Source organism: Schistocerca serialis, chromosome 5 (assembly GCF_023864345.2).
Source record: "Schistocerca serialis cubense isolate TAMUIC-IGC-003099 chromosome 5, iqSchSeri2.2, whole genome shotgun sequence".
NCBI classification, from domain to species: Eukaryota; Metazoa; Arthropoda; class Insecta; order Orthoptera; family Acrididae; genus Schistocerca; species Schistocerca serialis.
In genome coordinates, this window is record NC_064642.1 from 177,430,027 (window position 1) to 177,449,065 (window position 19,039).

General features: G+C 41.2%; 1 protein-coding gene across 1 annotated transcript in view; it reads right to left on the bottom strand.

Annotated features, from left to right (window-relative positions):
• Positions 1-15,799, bottom strand: part of LOC126481354 (uncharacterized) — a 481,436-nt gene extending 465,637 nt beyond the window's left edge. The window contains exon 1 of the mRNA XM_050105052.1: positions 15,697-15,799. Coding sequence (XP_049961009.1) covers positions 15,697-15,787 — 91 coding nt within the window. The 5' untranslated portion in view covers positions 15,788-15,799. The remainder of the gene's footprint in view (positions 1-15,696) is intronic.
• Positions 15,800-19,039: the final 3,240 nt, after the last annotated feature.

Sequence of the window (19,039 nt, forward strand, 5' to 3'; positions counted from 1 at the left end):
GTCAGGCATTTCACGTCGTTGGATGAATTTTCTTTTTATCACATCGTAAGTCACTCGTTCCGAAGCCAAAGAAGTACTTTTATCCCGTCCGTAATTGTAAGTACGGAAATTTCTATTTATGCCACTGATTATCTACGTAACTATGTTGGTATATTTGAACTCAGTAACAATTAGAGATGCTTTTACAATATAATCGTTTATTTTCATATGGACATGGTCTATTCACGGAAACTTTCTTCGTAACATACCAGCTATCGCTAGTTACTATTTCTTAATACGTAACTGAAGGAAAATAAAACTAATTTACTTTGCGATCCATCCATCTGCAAGACGGATAATATTATGAATGCAAGGATTACTGAGAAAATATAAATTTTTTTTTAAATTCTTCTACGAACTGCCTCTTGACCATGGACTATTTTTTATCACTGGTGTTACTGTAGAATATTAATGAATGTAAACAAGGGTGACATCATCTGAGACTTTGACAATACAATTACGTTTTATAAATAAAATGAGCAGCGTCTAGAAGTAACAGCAAGAAATTTGTAGGACTTTCAAAATGTCCAGATACGTGTCAGAGCATAAGTTTCCATGAAGTAGAGCACTTCTTACGACTGACATTCTTAAAGTATCTGTACTGTGTTTGTGGAGCAAACACAGTTTTGCTATCGGACAAAAGTGAAACAACCCTGTCTTTTGTGTTCCTCTACTAAAACCCATACTTCGGCATAGGCACTCAACTTACTGTCGGAGACTGCGAATGACTTCGAAAAACTGATTCAGTTAGAGCGAAATTCAAATTGCCCAAGTAATACATAGTAAAAATTTCCACAAAATCAGTTGCAGATTGTACAAAATCTTGTCAATGGTACAAAACTTGAGTACTTAAGCCTGTAGCACGGTAGTATTCGAGTAGTTACGTTTTAGTCACTCTGCAGAAGGAGAGATGTGCTTTAGAACTAAGACGTCTCCGAAACTTACTCAAGGAAAGAAATTGTAGACTGTAAACGAACCGCCGGTCGTGGTAGCCGAGCGGTTCTAGGCGCTTCAGTCCGGAACCGTGCGACTGCTACGGCCGCAGTTTCGAATCCTGCCCCGGGTATGGATGTGTGTGATGTCCTTAGGATAGCTAGGTTTAAGTAGTTCTAAGATCTATGGGACTAATGACCTCAGCTGTTACGTCCCATAGCGCTCAGAGACATTTGAACCATTTGTAAGCGAACTGGCAGGTAATATAGCATTGTGCTAGTAAACGCAGTACAACGAATGCTGCAACTGTTCTGCCAGAATACGCTCAGACATGTGGTCCTTTTCTACCAGCACCATCAATTCCTCCTGTAGTTTACTAATGCCTAGGTTAGGTCAGAAGACGTTCTGGAATCACTCATGCCAATATCTGGTAGAATGTTTCGTCTGCTGAGAACAGAAAAAAATAACGAAAATATGTGCCACACTGCTCACAGTTCATAAACACACATATCTTAACTGTAACTGTTGCCGTGTTTTATAGACAAATCTATCTTAGCCTGACCTATACAGTTTTACAGTATGTATGTTCAGTCCTCATGCGTATAAGATTAAGTGGGCAGCATTCAGTTCCTGCTCACAAGGGCGCGCGCGATCGTCGCGACACGATACAAGGACGTGCACTTTCACTGAGTCGTGAAATATCGTCATTTGGCGTGCATTTTGTTTCACATTGATATTTCGTACGAACTCATCGACTGCGTACGTGTTCACGTCTTCCGATAACCTCCATGACACATTACACACACTCAAATAGTGATAATGTTTACGTTACTATTCAATTGGTTCAAATTGTTCTAAGCACTATGGGACTATCAGAGACCTTCAGTTCCCTAGACATAGAACTACTTAAACCTAACTAACCTAAGGGCAACACCCACATCTATGCCCGAAGCAGGATGCGAACCTGCGACCGCAGCAGCAGCGCGATTCTAGACTGAAGCGCCTAGAACCGGTCGGCCACAGCGACCGGCTTACGTTACTATTCACATACATATTCCAGACGGACTACACGTATCCGAAAACTTGATGTAATATCCTTCAGCACGAGAGCGACTATTTGAAAATGAATTTGCTGTCCATGAAGCACAACCAGTTAACACGTCCGGTAACGAGAACGTCGAAACCCTATAGCAGTAAATCATACTTCGAACAATTCCATTGGCCGTTGTAGATGGATGTGAGGGATCTGAGCAGCAGGCAGAGATATGACTGACGCTTACTAGACAGATGCGACAAATGTAGGCTACTAAACCGCTTCACATTTGCATTTGAATGTGATACTATGTCAAACACGGCGAGTCTGTCTAAAAAATTCTATGTCCCTTGCAACATGTGCTGCCCAGTGAATACAATAAGACATGAGGAATACGATAAGACGTGAGGTAAGTTATTAGAAAAACAAGAAAGATCAACCAGCAAACTTCCCGAGTTGAATTTTTAATGCTTCGTTCGCAGAGGGAGTGGGAGGAACTGAATCTTATCCGGCAAATAAACACATACTTCAGAGTTACAATTTAAATAATTAAAGACTTCATTAAGCGCAGTTATTGCGGCAATTAAGCAAATTACGTATCTCACGAACGACATAAAACGCGACAATTTGGCTCCGCCCGTGCACGAATGTACCACTGAAAAGGCGCTTACCGTTACCTGTGCGAACGTGAATCTGAACCATTCGCGAATAAAAATCGCCAAGGAAGGAGGAAAAGAGAGGGACGGAGAGGAGGAGCTGGAGAGCGTGAGGGAGGGCTTAAGGTGAGGAGCGTGGGGGAGAAAGATTCTTCTTAAGTAAATACGGACTGCAGTGTTGAAAACTCGGCTCTGACAAGCTGTGTATGAAAAGTAGAACCGCCTTCCATGTATTAAGCGACTGAGTCGGCCATTAATTAAAACACGCTTTCGTCTTTTAAAGCCGCCATTAAATCTTTAAAGACACGTTAAAGAAGCATGCACGGACCAAAATTTTATTCTACGATAGGCTTGTGCTGCGAAATGGTGCTCGTTATTTTTTCTAGTCTCAGGGTCCTGTGGGCATCCACATGGAATTTAATCATCGTTTCAAGACCATATCTGCCCAGGCTCACGGTAAATAAATTTACATACATTTTAGCAAAAATAATTACGGTCTTTCTTAGCGCATGGCAATATTATACTTCCGAAAGTCAGTTTGCGTTAAACGTGACCTTCTCTTGTCCGGATCACGAGAAAATGAATTGATGCCAGATCACAGTAAGATACAGCTCACAGTTCAACAAAAAGTGACATTTTGATTACACAGAATGGGCATATAATAAATGAGAGTGAAGAGTTCAGATTCTTAGGTGTTCAGATATTGTAAGCTGTCGTGAGAAGCCCATGTTGAGGATATGGTTCAAAAACAAAACTCTGTTTCCTTTACCATTAGAAGAGTATCGGAAAAAAGTTACATTCAACATGAAAATTAGTCTATATTGTTTATTTTCATTCGCTTGAGGCCTATGGTATCATTTTTTGGGGTAATTCTTCTGTATCAAAAATAGTTTTTTGGCCTACAAACGAGCGGTTCGAGCAATGTGTATTCTAAGGTAACAACTTTTCTAGACCCCTGTTCACTACTCAGGGAATTCTGACACTGGCCTCTCAATACATATTTCCTTTAATGGCGTTTGTTGTTAACAATGTCAGCTTGTTCCCAAGAGTTAGCAGCTTTCCATCAGTTAATAACAGACATTAATCCAGTGTGCATTTGGAAAGCATCTCCGTGACTCTTGATCAGAAAGACGTACAGTATTCTGCTGCTACCATTTCCAATTAACTGTCAAAAGAGTTAAAATATTTTAACAGTAATCGACCCACTTTCAAGTCTAAACTGAAAAGTTTGCACATGGCTCACTCCTCCTCGAAAAATTAAGAATAAAGGAAACTAGCTGATTCCTTTGTTACGTTTATGATAATGTTTATTTAAACTTACGGCTTGATGTCTGAAAAGGATTCACATACGTTTCATTTAATCTGTTATTGCTATTCTCTGATAACTTCATGCCCTGACTCGTTCCATGACATTAGAAACGTGCTCCGCAATTTGCTCCCACGGAGCATGACACACAAAGTAAAACAAAATAAATACTTCCTGTTTCGATTGGGCTAGTAACCATCTTCAGACCGTAAAATATCGTTACAGACTGTAAAAAGTTGCTTGTTGTGGTATCAGGTACTGACTCACTAAAATATTTTAATGACTGAGCACTTGATTGTGTAACATGTGACGTTTCACGGTATGTGAGGATATTTTATGATGTGAAGATGATTCATAGAACAATTTGAAGTAGTCATGTCATTTTATTAACTCGTGATGTAGCCAAATTTAGTTTATATCAAAATTAAGATAGCATTTTTACTTTCTTCACCATGTTAAGCCTGATAAAATTTGCACTGAACATGAGCGTGCTTGTTAATTGTAAATAGACTACATATTAGTTGAACCTCTACGTACGCTTATACCTATCACATATTAGTTCCTTATCCTTGGCATCTGCGCAGGCTGCTGTGGATGAGCGGTTGTAGGCGCTTCAGTCTGGAACCGCGCGACCCCTATGGTCGCAGGTTCGAATCCTGCCTCGTTCATGGATGTGTGTGATGTCCTTAGGTTCGTTACGTTTAAGTAGTTCTAAGTTCTAGGGGACTGATGACCAAAGATGTTAAGTCCCATAGTGCTCAGAGCCATTTGAACCTTGGCATCTGCAATAAACGTAGCTTCTTCAAGACATCGTGTTGAATAACTTCGAGAAATTTTACCATTTATTGCTTTTATAGTTGACAAATGAATGGCTAGAAGCAATAGAGAAGTGGTTAGAATGATTTGAAAGAGATGGACAGAGGGGAGACCAGTGAATTGGTGCTAAAGGGGTATTACACAGTGAGTCCTCTTCAGGGCTGATTAATTCAATAACAATTCAACCATATAACTCATTTCAAATATTTTCGAAAGCTATGACTTTCAGAGAACAGATGGAATCGGGTGAAGGATGATTCATTAAAGGGGCTGATGTAGAACATCAAGTAACGAAATTCAAAAAAGTGGTTAGTCAAGTAGAAAAGCATACTGACTTCTTACAGCCTTTTCTCATGAAGATCGCTACGGTCGTGATGAAACCACCTGGTTTACTCCTATCTGAGCCAATATCTCCCTCATATCCAAAAACTTCATTTCGTTTTTTTTAATTTCTTTGTTCTATGAAAGACGATTACATACCTCACAAGGACTTTAATTAAGCCATAATGCCACTGTTACGTTCCTTCCAGGATACCGAAAGTTCTCTGTGTACTGCATTGTAAACCAACGTCCATGGAATATCTAACCACCTTATTTCTCCACAAGAAGCACATACCAACAGCGTAAACGACTACATATTTTTGCACCATTACATGACGTTGGATGAGGAAGGCCATGTACCACCGTTTAGGAGACAGGGATGACTGTAATAACTTTAGTCCGTATAGCGGTCAGTGACCGCTGTCGCAATGCGATGAATGGATGGTTTGTGATATATAGTCTTGTCAAACAGAGAACTGTAATGAATCACATATTATGTTTCACAGGTTTGCTTGGTCTGTTTTGAGTAGCCGCAAAATTATGAAACAGAATTTCGTATTTTCATTAATCTGGAAATTTACATACACTGACCGGTGAAGCAGGACCTTCCTATGGTTACAAGCGACAAATCCTTTCTGAAAAATTCCATGAACCGTTTTCAACAGCAGAAAAGTGATAAAGAGGAAAATAAAGTTAAACTGAACTTCATGACAAATGATAAAGAAACTCTCCACTTAGAATGAAGTACGCCTACTATTCATGTTATTAGGATATTATCACTGATCTATTCTTCAAACCGCAGTAATTCGTTCAAGTTAGCCTCACTTTCCAGCTACCTCTCTAAACAGTCGCCGGGCCGACTTAGAAATTTTTCATGGCACTGTACAAACGTTCCTGTACCCTCGTCACAGAAAAGAGCTGCTTGTGCTTTCCGCCAATTCTCCATGCTGCTTTGCCTTTCCTTGTTTGTGCCAAAATGATGTCTTCATAGACAGCGGTTCATGTGAGCAGAGATGAACAACGGAGGGAGCCAATTAAGGACTATATTGTGGGCAATCAAACACTTCACATTGAAAACGCTGCAGAAACGTCTTAATTGCCCCTGCAGAATGAGGCTGAAAGTTCTCTTGAAGAAAGAAACGCATGACATTTATGTTATGTAGGCTGCATAGCTTCAGGCGAAATCTCTCATCAGATGCACACACTTGGTGTGAGACACTGTTGTTTTAGGCATTTCTACGTGATCACTTTGAGTTCTGAACTGAAAAGAGGACGTGAAGCGATCGACAGCCACACTAAAACCAATACCCAACACATCTGTGCAAAGTTCCATCGGATTTTCACAGTGGTTTCCATTTCGCGCCTAATCGAATCTTACTTTCCGAATACACCTCGTATTATTGCTTCGAGGATAAAGTTTTCTGTTCCTCGTTACGGTTTTTCCTCATGAAGCATGTACAGTTTTGAAAACATAATTAAAAATAAACACAAAAATCATAAATTAATTTGGTGGAAGAGCAAATACAACTTTATGAGTATTCCACTGAATACGTTTGTTGTGGAAAAAACATCCACCCTGAGCTTAGGCTTGTTAGTTTCTTTACTATCACCTTAAAGCAGATGTTCCGGCAAGTCAACCTAAACTGCAGCCCCTCAATGAAACATACCGATGACACCAGCCGCCGCGCTTCACCGTTCGTTTCGTTCGCGTAACAACACAGACAGCGACAGCCGCAGCTAGTCGATACACAAGCTAACTCGACATCTGTACTCGTAGGGGGTAGCTCTTACTCTAACAGGGAAGTTAATTTCCACTCCTGGTCAAGAGAGATAAGCTGAGTACTCCCTCGGATGCCTTACGATATCCTCGAGAAATTGGCAGTTTTTCTCGAGACCTTCGAGCGAGATGAATCCATCCCCAGTTACAGTGACGTAGTAGCTGGCTAATCTGTTCACCTATAGACACAAGAATTGCAGCTTCCAATAAACGAATCTTTATGTGACTCGTTCACTCGTAGTTCTATCGCTACACATCAGTGTGCGCTAAAACAATAAACCGTCCATTAGACGAATGATTCGTTACGTGCCGCTCAGAATAACTTTAAAAATTACTCTTAAAGGGATCTGCAATAACAAGTTGTTAACGTCATACAGCATCTGTATTTCCGAAAATCTTTTAATAGGAGACAGAAACTTTCAAAACTGACCATACATGTTTAAGGATACGTATGCCAATGCTCAACAGATTTCTGGGATATCTGGTGCTGTCTGTCCAGAAATTCTTATTTATTTGACGCGTTTCGAGTAATAAAAATATGTGAACAGTGAGTCACATTTATTATAGCGACCTGTTCAGCACAGGCATGTCTCATCAAGTTTACGTCATAGTCTTAGGCCTCCTGCGAAACTATGTCGCACGTTAGATTGACTCTAGAAGCAAGACGCGGTAAGGATAGAACTGACTATAATTAACATAATTCTGCGGCTTCCACAACTTGTTTGTTCTATAAAAGCTGCGAAATACGTCCGACAGTTGTCTCCCACACTTTTCTCTTACACAATAGTGATATGGCCTAACAACAGTTGGACCACATTTAGCTGTTGTGTAGCGGTCAGTAACAATTCTCCACTTACATAGACGTTTGCAAACATCCAACAGAGCCAGGTGCGTTTCTCTTGTATGCAAGATGTAGTCATTAGGGCTACAAACATATTATTGTAATGTGTTACCGGTCACAACCTATACAGAAATGGAGAAATGATGGTAAGTGAGAGAAATGCAATGAGGGAAACGTTATATTGTTGATTTACCGGTCCACTAAGTCATTCACAAGATTGCGTGTGTCGATATTTCTGTTATAAGTCCATCAAGGAAATGTTCTTACGAAATTCGGAAATGAATTAGTCTATTTTATGACTGGTGTTTGTCTTCGATCATAAAACCCTGCTTATGCGGCCCTGCCAGACGATCAGAAACTCCGAAGTCTCTCTAAACGTGAATTTATTGTGCGGCCCAGAACGGGATCTGAAAATCAGCTCGTTCTTCACCATCAAAATATCTGTTTCTGCGACCTAAAACGAGTGTAAGCTGTACACATTACTAATTCAGCTCACGGTGACAACTAGATATTCGGACACTGTGGCGTACGTCACAGCACGAGAGATTCTAGGTCTTACGAGTTGCAGAGGCAGTTGAACACTACGTAGCTGAGCATTTAAATAGCCTGGTGCTCTCCATAACTTGAGACAAAGTTAATTACTTTACTGAGTAAACCTTTTCATTGACATACTGCTTTCTAGCCTCGCTCTGGACGTAGCCGAGCGTTCGTGACGTGTGTTGTGCATGGCGTCTAGTGGGACGGCACAAGTTCGTTATGGGGCCCATATTTACCGCGGGTGCCGTTCGGCTAATGCAAAAATGGTTCAAATGGCTCTGAGCACTATGGGACTTAACATCTGTGGTCATCAGTCCCCTAGAACTTAGAACTACGTAAACCTAACTAACCTAAGGACATCACACACATCCATGCCCGAGGCAGGATTCGAACCTGCGACCGTAGCAGTCACGCGGCTCCGGATTGAGCGCCTAGAGCCGCGAGACCACCGCGGCCGGCAGGCAAATGCATACACCATGAGCAAAAAACGATTGCCCATGCGAATCAGTCATCCTAACATGTAATTGCGAGGCCGGTGGAATACTTGTCGGAAATTTATTATCAGTTCTTCATGTGATGAACTCATGTTTCCTGGAGGGTTCTCGCACTATGGGTTTCTGCGAGTCTCTCCATGTCAGTGAGGCCAAATTGTATAGATATAAACGTTAGCTTAGGAGGCCAGAGCATACTTCAATAAAATTCTTCTGATAGATTGACCACGTCACAATATGATAAAATTACGAAGTTTTTGGCTAATATTACAGGCAGCCCTCGTCGTGGTGACTAATTGTGGCGGATAAATTTTATTTAAGCATGTCCGTGTTTTACCCACTTTTAATTGGGAGAAAAATAAGAGGTAATACCAAGATAACTTGGCGACAGACTAACATGAACCGTGAGGATTCTTATAGCCTCGTCACCTCGGTCGCCATTCACAGGAGGCCGGCGGCCTGGCCTCGATTGCGGATATGGAGACAACAGGAGTCACTGACATGAATTAGGCGTAATTGGATAACACCCAAGCAACGCGACGTCACGATGGAACTTTGCACGAATTCCTCACTGAGAATTGAACAAAATTAACTTGCACTATCCTTTTATAAATCTGTAAATTATGGAGCGTAGCAATCAGTCGTCATTTCTTTTGCGGGTATTATTAAGTAAATCCAGATTTCGGCTAGTGCCTAGTCATTATCAATGCACTATTCTCTAGTCTCGAGTCATGTCTGTTCCCTATTGTTCGCGCGTCAGTCAGAGTTCTTTGAATATTGAAAGAACTTAGACTGACGCCTGGACAGCAGGAAATTGACATGAATCGAGACGAGAAAATAGTGCATTGATAATGACTAGGCACTAGCTAAAATCAGGATTTGCAAAATAAAACCTGCAACAAAAAGGTCGACTGATTGCTCCGCTCCATAATTTATATATAATAGCACAGTCACTGAGTGCACCCACTTTACTAACGGAGGGTAATCTGGTGCAATATCCTGTCATACTATATCATCACATACCACGGCAGGACGCGAAGTCACTTCAGCTGGAGGGACAGGGAGGTAATAGTACACACAAATCAGCAAGCGCATACCAAAAGTATACATCCTGATGAATGCTGCCAGTAATAATAGCCAAAACGTATATATTTTTCACAGCATGACGTGCTCCCACATCCGGAAAATGTTTTCCTATGTTTATGACGCTCCAAAGCGACACGAGGACATACAATCAATACAGTAATAGATGAAATCTAGATAATTAAAACCTGAAGATGTACCGCAGGCTGCCATGCTTCTGACAAAGTCCAACAATCGCAAGCAAAAACAGAATAGTTACGTAGAAGGGAAGTAGCCGAATCTATTAAGCATTAAAAATTATTCCAAAATACACCATTTCGTTTCCTTACATATTAACTAAATAGTTTTCCTCATACATTTATCTTTAATTTGCACACTAATAAACAACACAGTCTACGTACGGTCCACAAATTACAGTCTGTGGAAAGGATGAAGGAAAAACATTGGTATCAAATGCTCTATATAAAGCAATGTCCGACAAGAACTAAGCAAACGGTGTTTGTGACGTGTTTAATAAATGAACATGAATAAAGCCTAAGCTGTAATTATATACCGCAGTTCATTTTCTTTCGATAAATTTAATTTACTTAACACAAATCACAGTGCGAATATGAACGTATAACCATAGGCCCCAGAAGGCGAATTTACTGCGTTTACAAAAATTTCATCATATATTTTCAAACCATGCTTCATAGATTTATCTGTGAGTACTATCAATTTTCTTCCTCCAAAACATGTTTAGATTACATTAGTACTTTTTCCATAGATCATGAATAGGACACTTCGTAATGATGTGGAACGTGTCAGATTAATAGAAGGTGTCTATACAAGATATTACATTACACAAAATATTACATGACACTTAATATTTTTGGGGGGCGGGAGGAAATTACCCACTTACTATTTCCGAAAATTCATCTAATGAGTAGAAGGAGTAGCTATTCAGGAATTCTTTTAATTTCGTTTTAAATGCTATATGGCTATCTGTCAGACTTCTGATGCTATTAGGTAAGTGACCAAAGACTTTCGTGGCAGCATAATTTACCCCCTTCAGAGCCAAAGTTAGATTTAACCTTGAGTAGTGAAGATCATCCTTTCTCCTAGTGTTGTAGCCATGTACACTGCTATTACTTTTGAATTCGTTCGGATTGTTAATAAAAAATTTCATAAGTGAATATATATATATATATATATATATATATATATATATATATATATTAGGAGGCTACAGTGAAGATCCCTAGCTAACGTAAAGGCGGGTGAAGCTGCGAGTTCTCTGCCAATGACGTTACTGGATGCGATATGGAGAGACTTGCGGTCAGCACAAGTGGTTACAAGCTCAAGAAAGCCGACAAAGACTGGGAGATTGCTGCTGTCAGCACAGCAATCTCCCGGTCTTTGTCGGCTTTCTTGACCTTGTAACCACTACTAATTCGTCCAGTGGCTCCTCAGTTGGTGTCGCAGGGCTAAGTGCATTGTCACAGCCCTCCACAAGGTAAAATATCCGGAGGCACCGATAATCGAACCTCAGTTCTCCGCCTGGCAGTCAGCCGCACTGACCACTCAGCTACGGGAACTGAGACGAAAGCAACTGCTATTATCTAATTATTTTCGTGTATCTGCTACTACCAGTGACGTCTCGGGAGGTAGGTAGTGCAGATTATCAGTGTAAGCCATATGTGAAACTATGTACCTATGCACTACTGTACTACGTATGCGAAGTATGAAGACTCGTTCCCCACATGAAGAAATTTTATATGAACTTACATTCGATAATAACTCGTCTTTCAGTTAGGTCTAACGAAAGAAAAATACTACAGATTGCACACTTGACATATAAAGCACAGACCGTCTTGTACCAGACTTTTCAGGTGTCGTAATGAATCACTACAGTTTTCCAAGCTTCATCCGTCTGCTTCATTCCATCCTTGAACAGGCGAAAAAATTTTTTGTAGCAACCGTTGAAATTCTTCTTCGATGTGTTCCTGAAGTAGCTCGTCAAATATACGCTTAGGTCTTTAAATGTGTAGATAAACAAAAACTCCTTCAATCGAACGAAGAATCAGTCCGAGCTGCAAATTTTTACTTTTTATTCATTCAACGACTAGTTTCGGGCCTAGACCAATTTTCAAATTATCATAACAAAGTCGAAAATGACGTTTTCGAAGACGTCGGAAATGCGCTGCAAACATTTACAGTGCGTACAAGTAACTCATTGCACATTTCTGACATCTTCGAAAATGCGATTTTCGACTCTGTTAGGATGATCTGAAAACTAGTCATCGAACGAATAAAAAGTAAAAAATTCCAACTTGGACTGGTTGTCGTTCTACTGATTAACAGAAGTTGCTGACCAAAGTTATTCCAGCATACCGGAAGTTCGTACAAAACTCCTTAGTTCAGGTATGTGCAGACTATTGAACCAGCCTTATGTGTCCACTTGTGTCGCAATGGCATTTAGTAGAATTAGGAATACGGTAGGGGGCGGGGAGGGGATGGGGGGTAGGGAACTGATCTTTGCAGAACCCCATGGGGGAAGAACCACTCACACATAAAATTAACACGTTGAATGCGAGTCACTTATGTACATCTTCTTAGTGTAGTGGCCTTAATCCAGCGCCGGCCATTTTCATTATTATTTGAAAGTCTGATAGAAACTCAAGAAATAATTTGAAATTATTTCTCTCACTTTGACATGAAGCTTATTAGTGTCGCTAGCAGAGCATGGTTCCCAATACTGAAGACAAAGCAGCATTACGGGCATGGTACACAAAATGGTGAATATGCTATTCATCCTGTGTGTTTAACGGGATTAACACAAAGTGTTTCAGTAGCTCAGTAGCTTGGAGCATTTTATTAGAGCCTGAACGCAGGCACTGAGATAATTCAGTACAGAAGTAAAGGAGATACTCTCATCAGTAAACATAGTTGTCTTTGGGCGGAAGTTTTTGCGCATAGTGAGTAAACCAGTTATATCTGAAATTGGTTATTTACTAATCCATGATAGTATCGATGGGTTTTAGAATTAGTAATAACATAACTATCATGTGAAGGTCACAACAAGAATCGTCTATGAAACGTGTGTGAAGCCTGACGGCAGACGAACCGCTGTTGGCAGCACGTCGCGACCCTGAGGATTTCTCTGCCGAGCGGCGGCTCCCGTGACCAGGGAGCGGGCGGGTGCAGCCAGCGGCCTACAGTAAGTGCCTGATTGGCTCGTTGCGCACCAAGGTCGCGCAGCTGGACTCCTGTCACGCACAACCTTAGAAGCGCCGCCGCCGCCCCTTCTTCAACTGCAACCCTGGAGAGGCTTTGGAGCCACTAAATCAAACTCCAGAAGTAAAGACGTGACAAGAGGATGCACCAAAAAAAGGATGTGACTAAAAGAGGGTAATGCGTTCTTAAGTAGTAGTTTAAATGATGTAACCATGCAGTACGACCATGACGTCACCTAGTACGCGACGAATGTGGATATCATTTTTTTTTATATATATCCTGCCTACCCCATGCCTGTTGTCAGTGTAGACTGCCAGATCCTTCTATGAACTATATTTTCACATGCATAGCAAACAAAAAATATTCGTATTTTGTGGTTGCTTGATACCTGCACAGGACTTTTTAATCGAGCATATTAGTAACAGATTTCATCGGTGTGTTTAACTAACGTCCGTCGCGTAAACTGCCACTATTTCAGGCCAGAATGACTTAAAGTTTTGCTCAGTAGTGAGCAACGAAATGCAGCGGCCATACATCGAATTTAAACAGTCTGACAACGTTCTTCGCATTGGGGAATTTTCAAGAGAATCCATAGGGGCTACGGCATAGCTGCCATCAGAATCAAATAACTAAACGTTTATCAGATACCAGCACCAGTCTACTAATTCTTCCCAAGATCATCACGATAATTTCTGCGTGATCATCAATACATGCGAATCCCTAGTCTGATACTAAGTGAAAGATTACATGGAGAACATAACTCGAAATGTGTTATAAGCGAACAAAATATGGAGGATAAATTGAAGCCAATGTAGGCCGGTTATCAGCAGAGTTTAGGACACAATAAATACAATGGGTTAGAAAATTCCCGTTACAAACTTCTAGGACTTGTAGATTGGAGTGGTTACATAATATTCTGGATAGGAACCCATGCCTGGAAGCATGCCGTTTGCGTTCTACTGTGGTTTCAATTCAAATGTTTAACTCATTCACTTCTGCCTCAGGAATTGCGTTAGACGCGACGCAGTGCAAATATTAGGTAAAAATTCGAAAGGAAACATAACGAAACAACGTTTGTGGGAGCCACATGGAGCCATTGTTGCAATGCATCACATCTGTTGTGTGCATCCTGCATGCTAGGTTCTTTTTTGTTGTTTGATAATGTAAACACATAATGTTTAGGCGTCAATATAAACAAATGTGCTTGAACTATAAATGGGTGTTTCGTTATGTTTCGTTCGAATTATTACCTAACAATAATATTTCGTCACGTTTAATTCAATTCCTCAAGCAGAAGTGGGTAAGTTTAACATCTGAAACGAAAGCGTCGTTGAAATGAAACGGTAGCATTCCTGTTCAAAATATTATGTACTCACTACCCTCCACAAGTCCTAAAAATTTGTAACAGGTATTTCCGAACGTCTTGTATAGCCCATTAGTCATTTTAGTTTGTGTACACAAAGGGATAGGTTGGAGGTCACAGTTCGCTCCTGGAAAACAGTTTCCATAGGTAAGTAGGAAACACGAATAATGGGTAGTGAAATAAATTTCACATCAACCATTCATACGGTCGGTTAATATTAATTTCCTTCGTGCAGTTACGTTTAGTGGCAGCTTATTCTGCAATAGATATAGGAATTTGTTATATGTAAGTGTGGCCCAGACTCTGCACTGTTGCGTACCAGTGCTTGGAAAGTGGAAGGATATAAAATATAATCGCTTATTTGTGTGTAAGGGAACAACGATTGTGGACAGGAGAACAATGAAACAGTGATTAGAGTATTAAAACGATTGAGTCGAAAAATGTAACGTGTGTTTCAGCACAGTCTTACGTCAACAATGTTTGTTGTGAAATTAGTTCCTTATCTTGATTACGGCCTCTTCTGGAACTTTAGTGAGATTTTATTCTTACCAGAGAATCTTAGTTTCATTTCAGAGAATCATTTGTAAGCCCATTATAGCTCTGTTAGAAGTATCCAAATATGTTTTCATGCCTCACTTCCTCGCTGTTTTCTTAACCGAAATGGTCGTATCAGATTTCGTCGTATTTAAAGGACTGCTGTACATAGCAGCAAATAGAGACTGATTTTATGTATCAGCTGCTGATTGTAAGCTTTGACAGCTAAATAACACAGACACGTGCTGCGTGCTCTGCGGTGATTGTTGCATGTGGCGAAGCAGCGTAGCCAGAATCTGGGAGTACAGACGTGGGCGGTATAAGGAGATGACAAATGTAGACATACAAAACTGCGCAACGAAAACTTTCGGCGTAATACTACAGTATTATCTACTATTCCTACCTCCTGTTTTCAATGCATAACAAACCAAATCATTATTATTATAGAGTCCACTGACTGTGCATCCTGATAAAGAATTTGCAAAACAGCAAGGGGTAGTGTAACGGCTTTGTTGTTTCTGTGAGTTTGTGTCGTCGTTAGAAAAAAAAAAAAACGACATTAATTCTCCTCGCAAAAATCTTCGACAACGCACATAATACAGACGCGATGATTGGTGCTAACGATCTACTTCCAGAAGTAGGGACACGTCCTGCAGCCCCGCCGAGTTTTACTACGTTTGGTGGTGCTGGCGGCGGCTCCCTCGCCGGCCGCAGCGCTCGGCCCGTCCCCCCGGCGCGCTCGCTACTCACCCACGAGAGCCGGCGAGAGCAGCGCCAGCAGGCAGCAGGCGGCGCGCACCCCGCTGCCGCTCGACATGTCCCGGACGGGGATCGCGCCCATACTGACCCTCTTGCCGCGAGGCGCGGGCCGGCCTGCCACCACGCGACGCCGGCGGCGCATGCGCGGTGCGCCTCCCGTGCGCAGCGCCGCCACGGGCAATTACGGACCGATTGTTGTCAGCTGTCGGAAGGTCTTTACAGCTGGCGTTAGCCGGCGTCGCTGACACGACCTTGTCCTACTCCCTGGTCGTTTGTCGCAACTTGTTCTCCTTAGTGGGTTAATTTCAGACCATTATTCAGTTTTTGTCTTCGTACGTTCTATCTTGACTCGGTTCATTCTATAGTCAGATTTAGTTTGGGCTTGACAAGTAGTCACATGGACTCCTCCTGCCACCATTGCAGTAACAGGAGGCTGGCACAGTGGGCTTCCGCTGTGTTGCCGTTACCACTGCGCAAAGCTTTACGCCTGTTGCACTTCAGGTACGAAACCATTCTCGACCCAAAACTATAATTCCGTCCCTAATTAAATCTAAGAACATATTTTTGACATACTTAGCGACAGTTTGGATATAAGTCCATTTCAGAAAATTTATATGAGTTTTATATTTTTGATATATTATTAGGGAAAAATTACGGCTGCAGTTTCCCCTTGCTTTCAGCCGTTCGCAGTACCACAACAGCAAGGTCGTTTTGGTTAGTGTTACAGGGCCAGATCAGTCAATCATCCAGACTGTTGGCCCTGCAACTACGGAAAAGGCTGCTGCCCCTCTTCTGGAACCACACGTTTGTCTTGCCTCTCAACAGATACCCCTCCGTTGTGGTTACACCTACGCTACGGCTATCTGTATCGTTGAGGCACGCAAGCCTCCCCACCAACGGCAAGGTCCAAGGTTCATGGGAGGGCATGCAACTTTACTGTATGATTAAATGATGATGGCGTCCTCTTGGGTAAAATATTCCGGAGGTAAAATAGTCCCCCATTCGGATCTCTGGGCGGGGACTACTCAAGAGGACGTCGTTATCAAGAGAAAGAAAACTGGCGTTCTACAGATCGGAGCGTGGAGTGTCAGATCCCTTAATCGGGCAGGTAGCTTAGACAATTTAAAAATGGAAATGGATAGGTTAAAGTTAGATATAGTGGGAATTAGTGAAGTTCGGTGGCAGGAGGAATAAGATTTTTGGTCACGTGAATACAGGGTTATAAATACAAAATCAAATAGGGGTAATACAGGAGTAGGTTTAATAATGAATAAAAAATAGGAGTGCGGGTAAGCTACTACAAACAGCATAGTGAACGCATTATTGTGGCCAAAATAGACACGAAGCCCACGCCTACTACTGTAGTAAAAGTTTATGTCCCAAATAGCTCTGCAGATGATGAAGAAATTGATGAAATATATGATGAGATAAAAGAGATTATTCAGGTAGTGAATGGAGACGAGAATTTAATAGTCATGGGTGACTGGAATTCGACAGTAGGAAGACGAAGAGAAGGAAACGTAGTAGGTGAATATGGATTGGGGCTAAGGAATGAAAGAGGAAGCCGCCTGGTAGAATTTTGCACAGAGCAATCATAGCTAACACTTGGTTCAAGAATCATGAAAGAAGATTGTATACATGGAAGAATTCTGGAGATACTAGAAGGTATCAGATAGATTATATAAAGGTAAGACAGAGATTTAGGAACCAGGTTTTAAATTGTAAGACATTTCCAGGGGCAGATGTGGACTCTGACCACAATCTATTGGTTATGAACTGTAGATTAAAACTGAAGAAACTTGCAAAAAGGTGGGGATTTAAGGACTCTGTAGAACCAGATGTTCTACAGAGTTTCATGGAGAGCATGAGGGAACAATTGACAGGAATGGGGGAAAGAAATACAGTTGAAGAAGGAGGATGAAGTACGTAAAAAGACGAAGGCTAGTAGAAATCCTTGGGTAACAGAAGAAATATTGAATTTAACTGATGAAAGGAGAAAATGAAAAAACGCAGTAAATGAAGCAGGCAAAAAGGAATACAAACGTCTCAAAAATGAGGTCGACAGGAAGTGCAAAATGGCTAAGCAGGGATGGCTAGAGGACAAATGTAAGGATGTAGAGGCTTATCTCACTAGGGGTAAGATAAATACTGCCTACAGGAAAATTAAAGATACCTTTGGAGAAAAGAGAGCCATATGTATGAATATCAAGAGCTCAGATGGAAACCCAGTTCTAAGCAAAGAAGGGAAAGCAGAAAGGTGGAAGGAGTATATAGACGGTCTATATAAGGGCGATGTACTTGAGGACAATATTATGGAAATGGAAGAGGATGTAGATGAAGATGAAATGGGAGATATGATAATGCGTGAAGAGTTTGACAGAGCACTGAAAGGCCTAAGTCTAAACAAGGCCCCGGGAGTAGACAACATTCCATTAGAACTACTGACAGCCTTGGGAGAGCCAGTCCTGACAAAACTCTACCATCTGGTAAGCAAGATGTATGAGACAAGCGAAATACCCGCAGACTTCAAGAAGAATATAATAATTCCAATCCCAAAGAAAGCAGGTGTTGACAGATGTGAAAATTACCGAACTCTTAGTTTAATAAGTCACAGCCGCAAAATACTAACGCGAATTCTTTACAGACGAATGAAAAACCTGGTAGAAGCCGACCTCGGCGAAGATCAGTTTGGATTCCGGATAAATGTTGGAACACGTGAGGCAATACTCACCCTACGACTTATCTTAGAAAATACATTAAGGAAAGGCAAACCTACGTTTCTAGAATTTGTAGACTTAGAAAAAGCTTTTGACAATGTTGACTGGAATACTCTCTTTCAAATTTTGAAGGCGGCAGAAGTAAAGTACAGGGAGCGAAAGGCTATTTACAATTTGTACGGAAACCAGATGGCAGTTATAAGAGTCGAGGGGCATGAAAGGAAAGCAGTGGCTGGGAAGGGAGTGAGACAGGGTTGTAGCCTCTCCCCGATGCTATTCAATCTATATATTGAGCAAGCAGTAAAGGAAACAAAAGAAAAATTCGGAGTAGGTATTAAAATCCATGAAGAAGAAATAAAAACTTTGAGGTTCGCCGATGACTGTGTAATTCTGTCAGAGACAGCAAAGGACTTGGAAGAGCAGTTGAACGGAATGGACAGTGTCTTGAAAGGAGGATATAAGATGAACATCAATAAAAGCAAAGCTAGGATAATGGAATGTAGTCGAATTAAGTCGGGTGATGCTGAGGGAATTAGATTAGGAAATGAGACACTTAAAGTAGTAAAGGAGTTTTGCTATTTGGGGAGCAAAATAACTGATGATGGTCGAAATAGAGA